The 22,885-nt window shown below is 35.0% G+C and overlaps 1 protein-coding gene across 3 annotated transcripts in view; it reads left to right on the forward strand.

Annotated features, from left to right (window-relative positions):
* Positions 1–1,098: 1,098 nt before the first annotated feature.
* Positions 1,099–22,885, forward strand: part of KLHL4 (kelch like family member 4) — a gene marked incomplete at its 5' end in the record, with an annotated part of 112,999 nt that continues 91,212 nt past the window's right edge. For all 3 annotated transcript variants that reach the window (XM_082681278.1, XM_082681279.1, XM_082681280.1), the window contains one exon: positions 1,099–1,520. In XM_082681278.1, the coding sequence (XP_082537404.1) occupies positions 1,099–1,520 (422 nt within the window). The remainder of the gene's footprint in view (positions 1,521–22,885) is intronic.

A 22,885-nucleotide genomic window follows, 5' to 3' on the forward strand; every position in this document is an offset into this window, starting at 1 on the left:
TGTTATAGAAACATTTATCCCTGTACACAGTAGTGATTCTGATTCATACCTCAAAGTACTTTGTGCACAGTTATTGCTGAGTTATGTGACAATTTGGAGTTACTTCAAAACATGCTTTTGCATCCTCTCATACGGACTTTTGAACAAAGAAAATAGACCTTTAACACTGCCTGTGAAAGTAAAGAGCATGATAAGGAAGTGTTTATACTGGCATGGAGCCAGGATGAAGTATTCGTTTTCAAGTTTTGGTTCCTGAGAGAAGATATGTCTTCTAACCTAATGAGCTTAGAAAAACACTGCTCTCTTCCTTCAGCTGTAAACTTAAAATACTGTTACTACATTCCCTAGTGGAGTGTGTGTTTTTAGTCATGGGTAAGCAACAGTTTCTTATGTTTCTGGAATTGTTCAAGTTTTCAAGCAAATATTTCTATAAAGACACTCATATTTTCAGTTATTTTATAAAAATAACTACAAACGTGCATGAGGGGACAGATGACAAGATGTTTTCCCTTAATGAACCACCATCAAATTTTCCATAAGAACCCCAAAATAGATCATAATGAATTCCCTGTTACAAATTCTCCTAGGACAAAGTGGCACATTTTAAAAGTGGGTTGCCAGGAAATGAAATCTGGCAGGGGATGGGGTGAGTGGGATCTGGAAGGAAGTGAATTTAAACACTTTGCTTTTGCTCACTTGCTTGGATTTAAAGGCTGAAGCTACTGTACTTCAGTTAGGAAGGAGCTGGGTTAGATATTTGCAAGTCCAGGCAGGAGGGTTGGGAGTGTACAAATCTAGCAGCTGGAGTGTGTTGTGGTAGCTGCTTTCCTGTGCTAAGCTGATTTACTTGTTTAAGGTCTGACCTCATCATCCTGTCTGTATGGGTTCCCACCTACACTGTTAGCTGCAGCTTTCTGCTTCAGCTGGAAAGCTAGAAGTATTCACAGTATACCACAGACAGCGGGGGAGGGGAGAGCAAGAAAGACTGCTCTCGGCACTTACGCTTTTGTTAGTCCTACAGAAGAGGCAGAGAAACAAGAGATAACAAAGGCTGTTTCCTTTCTGTGAGAGAAGGCTTTTGTCTTTCCTCCTGCAACGATGTCAGTGTCTGGCAAGAAAGAGTTTGATGTGAAACAGATCCTAAGACTACGCTGGAGGTGGTTTAGTCATCCTTCTCAAGGTTCGCCCAACACTGGAAACTGCCTTCAGCAGGAAGGATATGAGCATAGAGGGACCCCGGTTCAGGGCAGGTTGAAGAACCACTCTCGGGACAGAAATGGACTGAAGAAAAGCAATAGTCCTGTCCACCACAACATACTGACACCAGTGCCAGGATCGGCCCCTTCCCATCAAAGAGCCCTTCAGAATTGGCACCCACAAAACCTGATAGAACATCTTCGAGCAAATGAAGATACTCCTAAAGCAGTTCCAGAGGAGAATTTGTTCAAAGAAGCTTGTGAGAAACACTCACAAGATTTGGAGATGATGGCTGATGACAATACAGAAGATTCAACAGCAAGGTAGGAGTTTTCGAAAACATAACAACAAAGTCATAGCTTAGGTTAACTTATCCTCTAAAACTCTCATTTAATGTTTAAATAAAAGTGTTATAATAATCTCTGAATTTGTATGCAGCCAATCAGGGTCTCCAAGTAACCCCCTCCTCTAGGTCTATAAAGGAAAATAGTAATAATACATTCATTTTGATAATTAATGGGATATATGCTTTACAGTTGTGAGTTTACTTTTCCTATTCCATTCCAATTCCATTAAGAATACTGTTTCAGTTCTAAGAGATGTTTATTATAATTGCTAATTTTCTGTATATATCCTCTATGGCTTGAATGTTCAAATAGTTATGATTTTTTGTACAAGTGTGATGAATTATATAGAACTCTTTCTGACTTTGTCAGGCCAACTCTGACAAAATAAAAGCTCTGACTGCTCAGCACATCCTTATCTATTCCTTAGTACGTGGTTGCTATACTGACGCTTGATAAATGTTATCTTTATGTGAGAGTACAGAACAGTTTCCTTTGGCATTTGAGATTTCTTTCAAGTTGTGTTAGTTTCATAGCTAGCTTGCAATTATGAAAATATTTTGCATAAAGCAAGTAATGAAATGTTGCTTACAGCAGTGAGATCTTAAAGTAGGAAATGGAACATGTCAGGTGTTTCAGAATATTAAAATTGAATAAGAAGTGATAATAAAGTATAGTTTAAGTATAGCTCATAAAATATTTGACTTTATTTTTCTGTCCACCAGAATTATTTGAGTGGAAGGAAATTATGTTCCCTCCTCTAATATTGTCTAACATAACTTAATCTAGTAGATCTTTACTTTTTTTTTTCTTGTTTCATTATCACATTTTATTTCCCCAACATGTTGTAGACACAATTAACACAATTAATTTTGGTAATGTAATTAAAGTGTAAAAGAGCTACAGAAAAAGGTATTTTTGAAATGTCTTAAATTTTATAGCAGTTCAACATGAAGGTATGCTAACTTATTTAGAAATCTGGGTATTTGGTATACTGTGTCTCTACATAAGTTTAGAGGAGAAGGACTGGCAAATTTGCTTCTAGATATGTTTTTGTAATATATCTACCTGACAGTTCCTTGCTTCCATAATTTTAAAACATAATCAATAGAAAAAACAGCATAACAACATTATGGCAAAAGACAAAGCAACTGTGCAAAATGATACCTTTATACGAACTCAGTCTTTCTGTATGAAATGTAAATAATGAAATGATGTTTTGAAATGAATTTAAGTATAATAATAGATTGTGATACAGATGTCTTAAGAAATAAAATGTGTATGTAAGAATTTTCCTAAATATTTTTGTGATTACTCCAGAAAATACTGTATAACTTTTGGGATTGCAGGTTGTATTTAGTACAAATACTTGGATTTCAAAGTAATATATAATCTATGCTTTAGATTCAGCAGGTTTTCAAATTATTTCCCCTCACCATGGACAACAATTTTAAAAACTGCTGAATTTGGAAGTTAATATTAAGCACATTTGACTCTGTTGTAGAATAATTTAAATTATCCACTGTGACTTCCTGACAAAATTCTTTGAGGATCCCTAAACTGATTTTCCAGCATGAGAATATATTTACAATAAATTAGTTGCTAAATGAAAATGCCAGATAAAATGTCGAATATAAATTGTCACCAAGTAATATTTTTTAATATATTTTCTTTTTATTTTATTCTTGATAGTGTTCATGTTCTAAAAAATTTTCTCTTAAATATCATATGGTTACAGTGGAAAGTTAATATTTTCTTAAAATAAATACAGGAAGTGGTTTTATAGATGTGCCAAGGATATTTTAAGCAGAAGAGAAGGGGTAAATTGAGGACCTTATTAATTGAAATATGATGGTTTATTAATCTATCATTACCCATTCTGAATTGTTTCATCTTGGGTAAAGAGAGTTTGATACGGAACTCTTTTATGCCCCATTTTCCTAATGCCTCTCTTTTTCAACAAAATTGAGAAGCAGGAGAAAAAAATCCTGCGAAGTTGGCAGCAACCTGTTATCCCCTCAATAGAAGTCTTGTGGTTAAAAAACAAACAAACAAACAAAAATGGCAGTCAGTGTGGAGAACACAAGATGGGCTCTAACACTTGGGGCAAAATAAAGGTCTTTAAGCCATCCTGCTTCCTACAAATATTGCAGGGGATTAATAGAGAATGGACTAAATTACTAACATGTAATATAGTTGAATAAACTACCATTACTACTAAAACAGATAGTAAAGCCAAGGTATTAAGTTATATTAATATGTTTTTGTGGAATTTAAAAACCTCAATACATTCCTATGTAATTGAAGTATAGTATGTACTTCATTTATGAGCAACTCTGTATCACGATCCCACACCGTGAGTATGCACATATCAGTATGCCTGGGCTCAATTATCATTTTCTTTTTGTCCTAGTTATCTACGAACTCTGCATCTTTGCTTCCCCATAATGACCTTGCTCAATGTCCTTTATTTTCTTTATTTCATCCCTAGAATTCCAAAAATCAGAATATTTTAAGTGTATTATGATTATGCCTTTATATTACAGAATATTTAGTTATAAGATTATATATATATGTATATATATATAATATATATTTTAACTGCTCATAAAGAGATGATGCCTAAGTACCCAGGTGTATAAATTGGTAAACTGCATTTGCCAAGACAAATGCGGTTATCTCCTCATTGCGCTTGAGAACATTAAATAAAATGCTGATGATATGTGTATGGGCCCAGAACAACATGCCCCAGTGCAAAGCTGGAGATTCACAGGGGTGTTTAGTTTTAAGGAATTAGCAGGAATGGGGATAATATCCTCATACTACCTGTTGGGGCTTTTGGTTTTTGCATAAATTACTAATTGTATGATATATGATTTTGTGTATCTTTTCCAGTATTGCAGTGTTAGACAAGACTCCAAATTCCCTCCATTTGAGACCTTTTCAGTTTTCAAGTGAGCTTGCCTAGAAAAAAAAAAAAAGAGCAGCTGGCACTATATACTTTGATATCCCAAAGAAGGGGGGATTGGATGAATAAGACCTAGAATTAATTAATAATTCATTCCACAAATATTGAGCACCATTGGGTGTCAGGCACACTTCTAGGCACTGGGGATAAAACAGGATCAAAACAGAGAACCTGTTTTCATAGAGTATACATTCTAATGGGGAGAGAGAGATAATAAAAATAAACCAAAATGTAGTACTTAAATGGTTGTAAGTACTATGAAGAAAAAATAATTAGAGGGAATAGAGTGAAGAAGGGATACTCCTTCAGATAGGGAAGGCCTTTCTGATGAGGTAACATTTGAGCAGAGATCTAAATGAAGTGAAGCCATCTAAATGAAGAGAAAGCCATGAGGGTGTCTGACTCAAAAATTCAAACAAATGAGAGGTTACTGCTGCTGTGCTACAGGGGAGCCCCTAACCTCCATCCATATTTTTTCTATTTACATCAATGGCACATGTCCCCACACAGTCCATTGATTAATGTTCCAAACACCCTTAACTGGTGAATTCAAAAATATGTCCAGACTTGTTGTTTACTATAGTGACTTTAAGATCACATGCATATTCCATGGTCACAGAGGAGACTTTCCAGCCATCCTGTTAACCATGGTGTCATTTTGTCCTCTGAGGTTCTGGCTATGCAGCCAGCAGACCATATGCCTCATGTACAGTGGCCCCTGTGTCCTTTGTGAAAATGGACACATGATGGTGTATTTGCTTTCTTAACAAAACAATTCAGATAAGGCCAAATGTATTGTGCGTCTTCATCCTCAACACAGATCCATCTGTGATATGGAATATGCTTGGGAAATATTTATGCATAAGAGAAATCTTAAATAATGAAGTTTATTGTAATATCTTTTCTCATAAAGTAGGAAGTAAGGTACCTGGTTATTTACAGGGAGCACTTTCCAGGAAGACAGAACAGCAATTTCAAGAGCCCTGAGATGGGAGTGTGCTTGATATGTTTAAACACAAGGAGGCTAGTGCAGCTGGAGTAGGGTTTTTAAAGGGGAGAGTGGTAGCAGATGATTTTGGAAAGTGGTAGCAGATGATTTTGGAAAAGTAACAGTAATAATACAACGTTAAAAATAATAAGTACCTTTTGTAAACCTTTACCATGTTCCAGGCACTAAATATTTTACATATATTTTCGCATGTTCCCAAGGAAAATTTTTGAATGTAAAGGTAACATTCACATCTTTCTCTGGGTATTATTTTGTTGGATATCTGTTGTGGTTTTTGCTTATCTTCTTACAAGGCAAAAATAATGTGGCCTTCTAAAGTTCAGAACTAGGCCTGTGTTACTTAATTTCACACTGCATTATTCAGTAGAAACTGTTACTTCAAAGGAAAGAATAAGGAGCTAACTACAGGTTTATTGTTGTTTATAGAAAATTTAAGGTTAAATCCTTTTGTCGATGGGTTAAAATGTACCATATAAAACTACATAAGTTATTCAATTGCTTTACTAAATTTAGAATATTTTAACACATAATTTAAACTTAGTGCAATGATTCCTAACATTCCTAATTCCTAATGAACTTATGTTGGTTGATTTTAAATCCTTGCTACTCACAGCCTCTTTCCTGAGAGTGAGGTACCATGGTCCTCACGACTCATTCTTAACATTGTGGTATTGCATATATATTTAAGCTAACATTAATTAAAATATATTTAATATTTGAGAAAATTGGGACTCCTTTCCATCTAGGCATCTGGCAATATGTTAGGGTCATGTTTCTTTAAGTATTATGATTAAGCACCTATAGTTATTTCTGGTATTTGAAAGACAAGAATCATTTTTCTTCTGCATTTGGAAATATAAATAAAGAACTTAAAGTATGTGGTACTACTTAATATGTGACTTCAGGAGCAGCATATTAATTGCATTGACCTGTTACACGTTGCTTAAATATTCAATCACTTAGTACATTAAAATTTATTTTTTAAACTTGTATATCTCCTTTCTGATTTTTGTAAGACATCTGCCCCTTAATACTAATCTTTTTGATTTCTTTCCTATGACCTTGTAAGTAAAAATAGTTTCAATGCTATATATATACACACATGCACATACATACACACATATGTATACATGTATATGTGTGTATGTGTATATGTATATCAGTGTGAAATTCTTATATTTGAAGGAGATGAAAAACTAAAATTGAGGTGGAGGACTGGGGAACACTGGATCCTTAATAAAGAAACATAAGTCAGTATTCTGCAAGATGACTCTGGAATATCTTGTGCCATAAAGTAGAAAGTCCTCAAAAAAGTAATCATGGGGGTATGTCAAAGGGACACAGAAGCCAACTGAAAAAGCTCCTAATGGCCAAAGCTGGAACAATATTAGCAAACAAACAAAAAAAAGTATTATAAACCTAAGTAAAAAATAAAAATTTAAGTCTGTATTGATATAAATCAATGTTTAAATAAATAAGACAGAAAAAACAAATCTCTGGTGCAGAAGAATTCCAAATAATTTATGTACATACTCTGTCCTCAAGGAGGTGGAGCTGAACACTGTACCTTAAGTGTGGGTTGCACATAGTGACTTCTTTTCGGAGAGTGAGTATAGCATGGAAGCATGGTGGGGGAAGAGTACATTTACAGTGGAGAAACATGAAGAATACTCTCAGCCAGGTAATCAAGGTTAACATCAAAACTGCTCAGCAGTGTTGACAGTATATATACTTGGTATGGTGTGATGAGAATGGCACTTTACTTCTGTCTTCTACCTCCATAAAACCCATCGTCCCCATCCCAATCTAATCATGAGAAAAACATCAGACAAATCCAAATAGGAGGACATTTTTCAAAATGCTTGGTGTTTAATCTTCAAGCTGTAAATGTCATCAAAAACAATGAAAATCTGAGAAACTGTCACAACCAAGAAGTGCCTAAGAATACATGATGAATAAATGTGATATGGAAAAGAAAAAGGACTTTAGGTAAAAACTGAGGACATCTGAATAAAGAATGGACTTTAATTAATAATGATGTATCAAAACTGGTCAATTAATGGTAACAACTGTGCCAGACTAGTGTAAGATATTGATAATAGGGAAAATTGGATGTGGGGTTTATAGGAACTCCCTATACTATCATTACACTATCACAATTTTTCTTTAAAAATGTACAATATTTTAGCAAAGACTATCTTAGTAAATAGATTTAGTAAATCAATGCTGGAAGACCACCCAATTTTAAGAATTGAGTACATGTTGTTATTTGTTAGTTTTGTTTATTTTTTTTCTTTGGCAGCTGAATAGAAGGATACCAAATCAAAATCAGTGGGCTGAAAAAAAAATTAGTGGGCTGTTATCTCCTCCATGCAAAAATTTTATACATTAGCAACAAGATTTTATCCTAAGGGCAATCTTAGGGAAATCAGTTAAAGTTCTGTTAACAACTAAACATTACATGCAATTTCAATTCTTATCCCCATGATATTGATTCTATCATTTGGCTTGGACCAACTTTTAAGGGCATAGCAATTAATAAAGTCATAGTTGGGTATAAATAAACTCATTTTTATTTAATCACTCCAGAACACCATGGTTACTAATGAAGTGGTATATATTTATCGGAGCTTTCAAATGAAAATATGGCCTGCCACATTTTTTCTATTTCTTCATATTACTGTCTGTGGTTTATCTCTTAGGAGGAAACAATGGCACATATAAAACAAGCTTCTTTATATAAAAATCTGTATTACTCCATGCTAAAATGAAAAATACAGCCATTGAGTATATTTTATTCATGGTGATTCCATTCCATTAAGATTACAATTTCACTAAAGAGAATGGACAATATGTATCCCAGTGGTTGAGAAATAAGATTTTGTAAATAGACTTAAAAATAACTAAGAGAATGTAACTAAAAGTGAGAAAATCAAAATCAAATAGTTTTCATTATCTGATGTTTTAGGATGGAAAAAGTATTACTGAAATTTTATTCAACATATGTTTTTACTCTGAAAACATTGTAAAATAATTATTTCCCAAATCAATATATAGATATAATACTTACATATCACTAGCATTTGCACTGGAGGAGAGCAATACTAGCAATTATGTTTATTGAAACTATCAGAAGTGAATGCTTTTTTACTCCTGGTTAACTTTTCTTAATCTGTTACTGTTAGTCGAAGTGGCTTGTCCTTTTCATGCTTTCAAATGCTATTGTACAGAATGTAAACTTGTTGCCCTTCTTACACACTGTGTATTGCTATTGCTTCTTCAGGAGCCATACTATACACCTTACAAGTGTTTTTGGCAGGTCTTTAACATGTGATGGGTTCTTGGTTATTTCACTTTCAGCTCACTCAATAGAAGCTAACTGTTAAGTCTTTTGTCCACATTTTCCCTGTATAACTAGATTGCTTCACCACAGTGGCATTTAGATGTCCTTTTCTGGCTAATGTTGATTGCATTGTCTATAACAATACTAATAAACAATTGCATGTGTAACAGACTGTCACATAACACTTTAGGCGACTCTTTAATTTAGTCTGAATTCTGTTGTAACATTCAACAAGCCAATTGCTTAAATAAGATGTTGATATTCATTTGTTTCTGCCATTCAACAAGTGTTTATTGAATTCCAATTGTATGCATTATGTTTTCTTAGGCACTTTAAAGATGAAAGATAAATAATAGATGTTGATTCCCACTTGAGACTTAAAATACTGTTGGGGAGCTAAAGTGCATCTACTTGGAAGGTTTATGGCAATAAAAAAAAGAGTGTATTGCAAAAACAGTTTAAGTTGCTTGGTCATTGAAACTGCTAGGCATTCAAAGACAAGAAATAATTCTTCTGACCAGAGCAATCTTAGAATGTTTCATGGAGGAGCATGATTTGAGACCAATTTTAAGGATGGATAGCGTTTTGATACAGATATGAGGAAGAATGAATTCTAGGTAGGAGGACAAACACAGTACCTTGAAAAAGGCACTGAAACATAGAAATTTAAGGTGTGCTCAAATGACAGATTTCAGTTTGGCAGAAGTGAATGATATACATTGGAGAATAGTACAAAGTTAAGCAAAAAAGGAAGGTCAGGCATAGATCATGGAAGATCTTAAAAGACAGATAAGGACTATCTGGACTTTATCTTAGAGGTCTGGGTTTTTTAACGTCCAAGAAGTTATTCAAATATTTTGTGTCTACGGGCTTCCCTGGTGGCGCAGTGGTTGAGAGTCCGCCTGCCGATGCAGGGGACATGGGTTCATGCCCCGGTCTGGGAAGATCCCACATGCCGCGGAGCGGCTGGGCCCGTGAGCCATGGCCGCTGAGCCTGCGCGTCCGGAGCCTGTGCTCCACAACGGAAGAGGCCACAACAGTGAGAGGCCCGCGTACCGAAAAAAAGAAAAATATTTTGTGTCTGTGAGTAATTTTAGGGAGAAGTTCCACTTGCTTTCCTCAGATTCTCCAACATTCCATTACACAGGAAAAACAAAGTAATGAATGGTAGCAAAGAAAGCATGTTAATATATATAATGCTTTAAGGGAAAAAAATGTGGTGAGAAAAAATAGAAAATATAGGACTTGACATGTGGAATATCCATTTAGGATGTTTAGATTTTAAAAAGCATGATGCTTTTTTTTTTTTCAAGGTCTAGTTGAATGGTATTCCAGGACTCTGAGCAGTTCACTAAACATTTGAATAAGTGATTTTTAATTTTCAAAAATATCTTTTTAGCTTTAGTTTTATTGTGGCAAGAATACTTAAATTGAGTTCTATCCTCTCAACAAAATTTTAAGTACACAATAGAGTATAGACACAAAGTTGTAGAGCAGATCTCTAGAACCTATTCAAGTTGTATAATTGAAACTCCATCCATTCAACAACAACTCTCCATTTCCCACTCCCCCCCAGTCACCGGAAACCACCATTCTACTCTCTGTTTTTATGAGTTGGATTATTTTATGTACTTTATATAAATGAAATAATACAGCTTTTGTCCTTCTGTGACTGGCTTATTTCACTTAGCATGATGCCCTCCAGGTTCACCGATGTTGTCGTATAAGGCAGGATTTCTCTAAGGCGAATAATACTCTATTGTATGTATATACCACATTGTCTTTATGCATCCATCTGTTAATGGAAACTTAGGCTGTTTCCATGTCTTGGATACTGTGACTAATGATGCAATGAACATGGCAGTGAAAATATCTCCTCAAGAAACTGATTTCAATTTTTTTAATGATATATATCAAGAAGTGTGATTGCTGAATCCTGTGGTAGTTCTATTTTTAAGTTTTTGGGGATGTTCCAAACTGATTTCCTTCGCAGCTGCACCATTTTACATTCCCATCAACATATAACAAAGGTTCTGATTTCTCCACATCCTCGCCAGCACTTGTTATCATTTGTTTTTTTGTTATTGTTGTGTTTATAATAGTATTTTTAACAGATTTGAGATGATATCTCACTGTGGGTTTGATTTGTATTTCCCTGATGATTAGTGATGTTGAGCACCTTTTTATATACCTGTTGGCCATTTGTATGTCTTCTTTGAAGAAGTGTCTATTTCTTTGCCCATTTTTAAATCAGATTATTTGTTTCTTTGCTATTGACTTGTGTGAGTCCCTTACATATTTTAGATATTAACCCTTATCAGATAGATGGTTTATAAATATTTTCTTCCATTCCATAGGTTGCCTTTTGAGTATTGATTGTTTCCTTTGTTATTTTCCTTTTGAGTATTGATTGTTTCCTTTGCTATTTTATGTACTTTTAGTTTGATGTATTCCCACTAGTCTATTTTCATTTTTGTTGCTTGTGCTTTGGTATTATATCCAAGAAATTATTGCCAAGACCAATGTCTTGAAGCTTTTTCCCCATGTTTTCTGCTAGGAGTTTTATGGTTTCAGGTTTTCATTAAAATCTTTAATCCATTGTGAGTTGATTTTTGTATATGCCATAAGGTTCAATTTCATTATTCCTAAGTGTTTTATTCTTCTTGACACTTTTGTAAATGGAATAGTTTTCTTAATTTCCTTTTTAGGTAGGTCGTTGTTGGTGTAGAAACAGAAAGGATTTTAAATGTTTATTTTGTATCCTGCAACTTTACTGAATTTGTTGATTAGTTCTACCAGCTTTTTTGAGGAGTCTTTAGGGTTATCTACATATAAGAGCATGTTGTCTGCAAACACAGATAATTTTTCTTCTTCCTTTCTGATTGGGATAACTTTTATTTATCTTCTTAAATGCTCTGGCTAGGACTTCCAGTATTATGTTGGTTGTAATGGAGTGTGGGAGGCAGATAATTTTCAGAGATGCTAGTTTAATGAGCTATACCTGGGGCAATTCTCTTTCTTGTTAGTGCAAATAGGATCTTGGACTTCACTGTGCCCAAAAATAATCTGGGGAGCTTGTTAAAAATGTAGTTACTCAGTATCCACTACCAGAGAATTTAACTTATTAGTTTTGAGGTGAGATTTAGGAATCTGAATTTTTAACAAACTTCTGAACCAAACTTTAAAAAACACTTCGTCAGCTCCTGCAAGCCTAATTTGTCAGGATTCCTACAGGATCCTAATACTTGATATATTTGTAAACATGCAATAAATAAAACAGCAAGGTCTCATATAAAGTATAATAGGTTATAAAGCATAATAATTGATTGTACTTTATATACAGAATAGTAAATACACTTGAATCTATGATTTACATTAAGTTCTCAAATATTGACCAAGAAAATGCTTTAAAAATAGTCAGCAGCATTAATTTAGCCTTTCATTCTTCCATGTGTAATGAACTTTATTAAGTTCTGTGAAAGGATGACAAAGGAATAAAAACATATATCTTACCCTTATGGAGTTTCCAGTTGGAATGGAAGAGCACACCCTCGCAATAAAAGTTTTAAAAGCAGTTACAAGGTAGCAACTCAGTTCAGCTCTCCTAGTGTTTAATATAGAAGCTACCCAGGATAATTAAGATGGAAGTAGGGTTAATGACTCAAGACGTGTTGAAATGCAAACATAGAAAGTTTAATCCAAGAATAGCAACAAATTTCAACCACATGGAAAATGTTCATTATGGTTAATTTTTCAACTCAGAAACAAAATAACCAATGACACTTTACCATCATTGTGGTCCGTCAACTCTCAGGTGAGGTATTTTGAAGGTTGGACAACGATTACTAATATAATGCTATATATACTATAGATACTTATTTTTTATTTATTTATTTTTTTGCGGCATGCGGGCCTCTCACTGTTATGGCCTCTCCCGTTGCGGAGCACAGGCTCTGGACGCGCAGGCTCAGCGGCCAAGTCTCACATGCCCAGCCGCTCCGCGGCACGTGGGATCTTCCCAGACTGGGACACGAACCCGTGTCCCCTGCATTGGCAGGCAGACTCTCAACCACTGTGCCACCAGGGAAGCCCTGGCTGATCTAAATAACTTGTCTTGCTTAAGGATAAAGCAAGTTTGATAGCAATTAGTGTACATCTTGATAATGTATCAAGATTGAGATGATTTTTATTTCTATATTAAAGAAATAAAAGTACATACATTTGAACTTGCCACATGTGATCAAAGCAAGTATATATGCTATAATTATTTTCATAACTACTATACATATGAAGAAAAAGGAAATTTATGCTCTGAATTTTTTATCCCGTTTCATTTGACTGAAGTTTATAAAAATTGCACATTTATAAATATCTTAGGATTTTGGTTAGAAAGGACTTTTAAAGAAATAGACAGGTGTGAGAAAAGGTTAAAACATAGAATAACTATAGCTAATTAGTGGCAAAACTGTAACTATAAGCCAAATTTCCTAAATCTTGGACTTTAACCGTGCTCTTCTCTTAATAGCATATTCAGCTACTTCCTTTAGATAAATTTATGGGTGTGCAATCATCATTATAGCTGATGTCTAAAAGTGCCTATGTTAGCCTGTTTACAGAATTTCTTACAAATAACTACATGCAATAATTTTTACACTTCACATCAGATAACTGCCACATCAAAGACATAAACTAGGACATTTTACATACCTTTTTTACCATAAAAAATAGTTAAATCATCTTATTCATTCTACTATTTGCAGAAAATATCTAAAATATTCAGTCATTTTGAGAATAGATGTTTTGCTTTGTAAATTGTCTGTCACCACACAGGGGCTTCTCCATACACTCAGGAGTTCAAGAACAACACAATGACTATCTCTGGTCAAGGAATCATCTACTTTTTTGGCTTCTGCCCATAAGTGGTATGGGTAATCAAGAACTGAATGAGATCATATTTATGCTGTTATTCTTAAGTAGATCAATGTTGCAACTTTATTCAAAGATGAGGAGATAATTCAAATAACACTGACAGTTTCTCTGTAAGCTAACCAACAAATATACTAAAACAATTAGGCCTTATTTGCTTATTTTCCTCTCAGCAATATAAAACTGGTGATAAATATATCTATGTAAAACATTTAGGATAACCTTTAAAGTTATCCTGCAACTTTTTCTTCTTCAAGCCCAAAAAGTCTTAAAATCCCCTTTCTTCCCTCTAGATAATTTAGTTAGTCTTCTGTTGACAGCTATACATCTAGTAAGGGTCTGACTATCACAGAATTTTTTTTACTTTTGTGTTGAGAGAGGCTTGTAAAAATAAATGGATAAAAATTGCTGGTGGTACTCAAAGTTCTTTGCCATTGAAATGGGAAGAAAGGGGGCTTCCCTGGTGGTGCAGTGGTTGAGAGTCCGCCTGCCAATGCAGGGGACACGGGTTCGTGCCCCGGTCCGGGAAGATCCCACATGCCGTGGAGCAGCTGGACCTGTGAGCCATGGCCACTGAGTCTGCGCGTCCAGAGCCTGTGCTCTGCAACGGGAGAGGCCACAACAGTGAGAGGCCCATGTACCACAAAAAAAAAAAAAAAAGAGAAGAAAATACTGGCAAAAACATGAAAATTCATGAAACATCTGTTATTGCTTCCAGTCAAGTTTAAATAATAGTTATTTCCCCTTGCATAAAATTATTTCCTTTTATCCTTCCAGCATAGCATAGATTTTTACAGGTGCATGAGAAGTCTAGTCATTGTTTAGCTAAAATATCAATCTGCCAAAAAGTGTGGAAAAGGCTTATATGTGGGGGATATATTTGGCAAAATTAATAAGTAGTGTTTCATTGTCTTTCATTTTGAATGAATAAACTGATAGTCTTTCTAAGGTTCTATTAAAGTAAAACAGTAGAGGATATCTGATTAAGTCATTCTTAAATAGCTTGGTCATCACATACTGTTAAAATATAATTTAAAGTTATTTGCAAAAGTTAGAATTTGAACATGTATATGTATTTTTTTAAATTTTACACTAAATCACATATATTAATTTATAGGTAAATAGAAACAGAATTTCTTTTGTTTGTTGAATGATGATTGCTTAATTCTGAAAATGTACCTAAGAAGCACTTATAAGCTAATGGACTATTAAACATTTTTAATGATTAAACCATTTGCATCTTTATTATTGTTAAGGTTTTTCTTATTTTTTACTGATGTATGCAGTACCATTAGTGAAGTACACTGAAGGCTTTAAATCACAGGATACATGAAATGGTTTATTAATAGTAGTGAGAATGGTATACACTGTGACATCAGAACATACTCTATTTATTGAATTCAAGCCTGTTATTTAATTTTTTGATTTGTAAATTATATTTATGTTGAGAAACATCTTAATCACTCATCTATGCTACCACTGTTACAGTGTTATTTCCCAGAAGGCTTGCTTTGACCTTTGTGTGCAATCAAAATAAATAAAACTCATTATATCTAGTACAATAATATCTCTTCTCCTCCCTACCTCCATCACCCTAGAAAGAAGAATGGCTCTTGAATTTATAATAAGTGTTCAGATCACTAAGAGAGCCATTAAGGTCAAGGTCATACCTACACTGCTGAAAAATAACCAAGTGAATATATGTGTAAAAGAATAAACTAAAGATTTCAAGACATTTTCCCAGCTTTTTTGCTTTAGTTGATATGTTGGAACCAAGAGATCATTGACTTGGTACAAGTTGTCCTTCAAAAACACATCTCTTTGAGTACATCAAGAAGATGTAATAAAAGATAAGATAATTTTTGTTTATAATATTAATTTGAATTCTCAATAATATGTTCTCCAATGATTTTATTTTTTTATATTTTACATAGTTTTCTAGTTTTTCAACTTTAAATGGAAATTCTGGAATGACTCTGTGACTTTCATCTCAGAGGTCCCAAAATAGTATCCAGCCTACACACACACACACACACACACACACACACACACACACACACACACATACAATCTCTCTCTCTCTCTCTCTTTTCTCTCTCTTTCTCATACACACACATACACACACACACACACACACACTTCCTAGAAAAGGTCAAGCTTTCAAAAACCATGCCCTCTTCTCAAGGTACAATTAAATAAATATGATTTGTTTTACTCATGAAATGCTTAAATAAATCTTAACTAGCTTAAATATCATACATGACCTTCAGATTTTACTCAAGTATTTTAAAAAAATTGTTCAATATCTATTTAATTATTTTTGTTGATAGCTATAAGTTCATTCTTCTCATTTAATGGAAACTAAGAGCACATGGCCAGAAAAGGGGGGACATGGGGAACTTTTATAATTATTTGGTTTTTAAAATTAATTCAGGTATTCTAAGAAGGGATTACAGAGTGCTACAGAATTCAACATGAATTAGGCGATTCTAATTTGAGCCTCAAACATGTTCTGGCTGATTATGTCAGGGTTGTATCAGGAACCAACCATGCCAAAATATCATGCCTACATAACTGGGTATGAACCATGAGTATTATTGATACTTATTTCTGGAAACGACTATATCTCACTAAAGTTTACTAGGTATGGTAATTTAATTAGCAGAGCAAAAACATAAGTTAAAGTGACAGAATTGCCATTGAAAAAAAGTGGCAATTAAACTTTTAGAGGACTATTACTATAGTTAGAACATCTAGCTAAAAGATAAAATGATTTTTAGAAAATTCTACTTAGTAAATTCTACTCATACTGATCACCTTGGGAATTAATAATCTGAACTCATTTTATTTTATTTATTTAGATGTTTATTTTGTGGACACTTTCCAGAGTCTCAGGGTGAAATAGAAGGGAAAGCCTTAAATTCTGCCACAGTATATCACTCATGCGATTTTGAGTATGAGCTTCACCTAGCTCTACATCCTTCATCCCCATTCGTTTGTCTTTCTCTACTTAAATTACAAGGAGTTATGTGAGAAAACTTGGAAAGAAGAGAGATAACACTACGGATCCCAAAGCTGCACCTAATCTTGTATTTGAGCTGCTTCTCTTGCTGGACATTGTTGCCCAAACCTTTGACTTTCTCAGGTTTCATTAAAGAGCATAGACTCTTTAAGTACTAAAATAAAACAAATCACATGAGATGTTCATTTTACTTCCCTATTTTATAAATAATTATGGCTAAAATATGCATTAACATTTGAGAAGAGAGTACTGCACAGTAGATACAAAAAGTTGCCATTTTAATGAGATTAGATAATTCAAAAAGGACCAAGAATATGTAGGTTATAATCTGCATATCATATATGCAGTATAATATACAGTGTGTATATATATATATATATATATATATATGTTCATATATTCTTAGAAGTGTTAAAACTTTGAGTCATTTTGGGTTTAGACTGTTTTCATGCTGGTTTCTATGGAATCTTCTATTGAGGACTTATCATTATCCAATATCTGCTGCATTTAACAGAAAGTAATAAAGAGGACATAAAACTATTTTTTCTCAATTAAAACTTTTTGTCATCATTTTTATTTAAATATAAATTTCTCCCCAGTATTTCCAGTTCCCTTTATGTCTCCTGCCTGTCTGGAAAATAGCTTGATTCCTTCTGCTAAAACATCATATTCATGGCAATTTATGTTTTGCTTGAAGTGTCTGATTTTTACACTCAATGATTATTTTTCTGGGATTCAGCAGTACTAAATGCCCTGTGTTTATGATTTTTTTTCATAATTTGCCATTTCTCTGCAAAACATCCAAAATAATATGTGATTATAAAAATATACCTAGTTGATTTTCAAAGTGAACTGTGACTGAAAAGCACCAATATAAATTTGAAAATATTAGTTTCTTTAATCAATATCTATGAATTTTAAGCAGGCATCATTGAAAGGTCAGACCTGAGCTTGTACATAATAATACTCTCTCGCTGCTGTGCCAAATGCAAACGAGTTTTCCTCCTGTCTCTTGATATTCTCTATGCTGCTGGTTGCAAACATAGAGAATAATTGTTAATTGTTATGGACAGCAGACAAAGTGTGACTTTGTATTTATTGTTTGTTCTCCTTAGAAGAATCATTATTTTCATAGTCTACCACAGTTTGTATTTGATTTGCTCAAAATATCAGGCATCACTTATTTTGTAAAACCAATGGAAATGAAAAAGCACGCTAACAAAATGGCTAATACGGTGAAGAAAAAGTTAATTGTTATGAGCAATGGAATTTATCTTCAACTCATGTTAACAAACCTACAATGCTCATTGTTTTATGCAAAAAAAAAGTATGGCTCCATAACCAACCCAAGTGTGCTTGTGTCCAGGGACATTTTCCTTCCACATCCTATATAGAAAAGCATGATCAGATTCACCCTGGAGTTAAAGTATCAAAATTCAAAGGCTAGTTCTGCAACTTTTTTGTGTTATGACCTCAAGTGAATTATTTAACCTCTCAGTTTCTCTTTGTGTTTAAAATGAGGAAAGTATATGCACCTATTTCATATGGTTGTGTGGAAGATTAATTGAGGCAATAAATATAAAGTCATTAAACAGTGTCTTACATGTAAGTATTCAATTAATGTTAACATTATCATTTTACATTTTGAACAAGTTTCATCATGCCTCATTCATCTTATGTGATAATGCTAATTGTTAAGCATACTATAGTTTCTTATAGGTGATAGAAACTGCCTCCTAATTATTTAGCCATTGCTTAATCATTCACTTAATTATTTTATAATAGGTATAAAAAGTCATTGCTATTTTACCAATTCTTTCCTTTAATTTCTCATTTGAGGAGATTTCCACATATAATCTAGTCAATTACAAACAACCTTCTCGCATTCACTAAAGTGGATATCTGGAATGGTAATGTTTAGCAGGTAACATTATCTAGTAATCCAAGCAGTGGATGGAATTAAAGAAATTTAAAGATCCACTTTAATGCATCATTGTATTATTTGGATTGTGGTAAAATCAAACTAAAAATATAAGATAATAAAAACTTTTATGTCTGTTGATATTCTAGAAACGCATTGTGGGACATGAAAGCAATGAATGTTTTACAAGGGTAGGCAAACTCTCTGTAAAGAAACAGGGTAAATATTTTGGATTTTGCAGGCCATCCAGTCTCTGTTGCTACCACTTAACTCTGACTTTAGCTCAAAAGCAGCCTTAGAAAATATGTTAATGAATGAGTGCAACAGTGTTCCAATAAGAACATATTTATGAACATTGAATTTGGAATTGTATTCAATTTTCTTGCATCCTTTTGATTCTGTTAACCAGTAAGAAAATGTAAAATCCATTTTTAGCTCACAGACCATACAAAACAGATGGCTGGTTGGATTTGGTACCATGGGCTATAGTTTGTCAACCCTTGTTCAAGAAGCACTTTGTGAGACATGAAGGGAATGTTGTCCACAACAGATAACCATGAAAATTCTGTCATGTTGACAGCCTTAGCAGAGATACTTTAAGCCTTGGACCTTCCCACTAACTGAGTCTTGCTCTTTTTTCAGAAGTGTTTTGATTTGACACTCTATTTAGATTCAGTTTTGTATGTCAAGATGCTCTCACTACTATTAAACAAGCTAAAATGATCCAGACTGCATGTTTGTTACACTGATACAAAATGGTAAATGAAACTCAAGAAGGTGTATTTACTGTAAATTCCTCTCATGTCTGGAAAACAAAAGTCACATAAAAATAAAACTTCTCTTTACACTACTACTTCATTCATATGTCAATAGACATTTAGAATGCATAATGTATCCAAGTACCTTGACACAGAAAATGAGGTATAAAACAACTGCTTTCCAGTTGCTTACATTCTAGTAGAGAACATAAATATGTATACCAATAACTGTAATGTAAGATGAAATGTAATATGTGCTATAATAGTAGCATATCCAATAAGCCATAGGTAACATTAGTATTTTGTGAAGTAAATAAGAAAAAAAATTCCTTACAAAACTGTACCCTTAGTATTAAAAAACAACAACAACAGCTATATCCTTAGTCCCGGTATGTCAACTACTGATGCATTGTGTGTGGTGTGTGTGTGTGACATATTTATCCCTTTGGACAATAATTAGGTGACTAGTAGTTTCATAAAAAGCAGGTTATTTCTCTACATTAGGAAAATGTTCGTGTTAAGGTAAAGCCAGATACCTAAATGGAGTGTTGTTGACCAGATTTTGCTTTTAAGAGCCCAGTGACGATAATCTTTCAGTCTTGCTTCTGGACTCCTAATGGCAGTCCCATAAGTAGGCACTGTGTAATTTGAGGAGTACTAGAAAATACCTCAAGCTTGAAATATTCTGCCCTTATCCATCTTGCTAATTTCCACATTCTGGGGGAGATTACTTCCTCTTTTTCAAGGCAGTCATTGTAAATAGTCCTGGCTTTTCTGCTACTGGTTTTATAAGGATCATATTTATTGGCAGGTCTCTGATCCTGTTTTCCATATGTTGTTAGGTTAATTTTATCATAATCCAAATAAGTCAATCATGTATCAAAATGAATGCTTAAATTTATCATATTCCATCCACAGCTTAAATTACTAGAACATGTTACTTGTAAACAATATCATCCCAGAAATCCATTTTAGCAAATAAGAGAATATTTTAATTTAATTTAAACCTGAGATAGGGATGTATTTGGAAATACAATCGAAAAGACAGAAAAGAAACTTAATCAAGAAGAACAAATTCTAGAAATGACCACTACATTTTGAAAATTAGAAGCCTGTATTAAGAAACACTTAACATGGTGCTGGTATTGAAATGTGGATATTGTGCCTAGGTATCTTGACAAAGTTATTTACCTATAATGCACTGACAACCAAATTACAGAGACATGAATATGCATTTTTGTATGATTTTTCTAACAGAATTTTTTATAATCACACCATCAGAGTAAGATCAACTGGGCTTTTACTCAAGATCCATGTAAATCTTATGTAATACTACTGTTAATGTAGTGGTCACTTGTTTAAAAGAAAGCCTTTATTTACATTTAAAAATGTACAGGAAACAGCAAAAAGAAAAACAATCAACAAAATGAAAAATCAACCTACGGAAGATGGCAGAAGAGTAAGACGTGGAGATCACCTTCCTCCCCACTGATACATCAGAATTACATCAACACGTGGAACAACTCCTACAGAACACCTACTGAACACTGGCAGAACACCTCAGACCTTGCAAAAGGCAAGAAACTCCCCCACGTACCTGGGTAGGGCAAAAGAAAAAACAGAGACAAAAGAATAGGGACAGGATCTGCACCAGTGGGAGGGAGCTGTGAAGGAGGAAAGGTTTCCACACACTAGGAAGCCCCTTTGCATGCTGAGACTGTGGGTGGCGGAGGCGTGGAAGCGTTGGAGCTGCGGAGGAGAGCACAGCCACAGGGGTGCAGAGGGCAAAGTGGAGAGATTCCTGCACAGAGGATCGGTGCCAACCAGCACTCACCAGCCCGAGAGGCTTCTCTGCTCACCCACCAGGACAGGCAGGGGCTGGGAGCTGAGGCTAGGGCTTCTGAGCTTAGATCCCAGGGAGAGGACTTGGGTTGGCGGTGTGAACACAGCCTGAAGGGGTTAGTGTGCCACAGCTAGCCAGGATGGAGTCCAGGAAAAGTCTGGAGCTGCCGAAGAGAAAAGAGACTTCTTCTTCCCTCTTTGTTTCCTGGTGCGCGAGGAGAGGGGATTAAGAGCACTGCTTAAATGACCTCCAGAGACAGGCGCGAGCCCCAGAGATGGGCATGAGATGCTAAGGCTGCTGCTGCTGCCACCAAGAAGCCTGTGTGCAAGCACAGGTCACTATCCACACCTCCCCTCCCGGGAGCCTGTGCAGCCTGTCACTGCCAGGGTCCTGTGATCCAGGGACAACTTCCCCGGGAGAACACACAGTGCGCCTCAGGCTGGTGCAACGTCATGCCAGCCTCTGCCACCGCAGGCTTGCCTCAAATCCGTACCCATCCCTCTCCCTGTCCTGAGTGACCCAGAGCCCCCGATTCAGCCACTCCTTTAACCCTGTCCTCTCTGAGCAAAGAACAGACGCCCTCAGGCGACCTACAGGCAGAGGCGGCGTCAAATCCAAAGCTGAACTCCAGGAGCTGTGCGAACAAAGAAGAGAAAGGGAAATTTCTCCCAGAAGCCTCAAGAGAAAAGGATTAAATCTCCATAATCAACTTGATGTACCCTGCATCTGTGGAATACCTGAATAGACAATGAATTGTCCCAAATTGAGGAGGTGGACTTTGAGAGCAAAGATATATATTTTCTTTCCCCTTTTTCTCTTTTTGTGTGTATGTGTAGGCTTCTGTGTGTGATTTTGTCTGTATAGCTTTGCTTTTACTATTTGTCCTAGGTTTCTGTCTGTCCATCTTTTGTATTTGTTTTTTATTACTTAAAACATTTTTTTCTTAATACTTATTTTTATTTTAATAACATTATTTTATTATATTTTATTTTATCTTCTTTCTTCCTTTCTAATTTTTCTCCCTTTTATTCTGAGCCGTGTGGATGAAAGGCTCTTGGTTCTCCAGCCAGGTGTAAGGGCTGTGCCTCTGAGGTGGGAGAGCCAAGTTCAGTCATCAGGGCTGTGTCTCCATGTAATATAAAATGGTGAAAGTCTCCCAGAGATCTCCATTTCAATGCCAAGACCAAGCTTCACTCAACAACCAGCAAGCTACAGTGCAAGACACCCTATGCCAAACAACTAGCAAGACAGGAGCACAACCACATCCATTAGCAGACAGGGTGCATAAAATCATAATAAGGCCACAGACACCCCAAAACACACCACCAGACTTGGAACTGCCCACCAGAAAAACAAGATCCAGCCTTATCCAACAGAACACAGGCACTAGTCCCCTCCACCAGGAAGCCTACACAACCTAATGAACCAACCTCAGCCACTGGGGGAAGACACCAAAAACAACGGGAACTATGAACCTGCAGCCTGCGAAAGGAGATCACAAACATAGTAAGTTAAGCGAAATGAGAAGACAGAAAAACACACAGCAGATGAAGG

This window comes from Grampus griseus (genome assembly GCF_964374135.1).
Source record: "Grampus griseus genome assembly, chromosome: X".
NCBI lineage: Eukaryota > Metazoa > Chordata > Mammalia > Artiodactyla > Delphinidae > Grampus > Grampus griseus.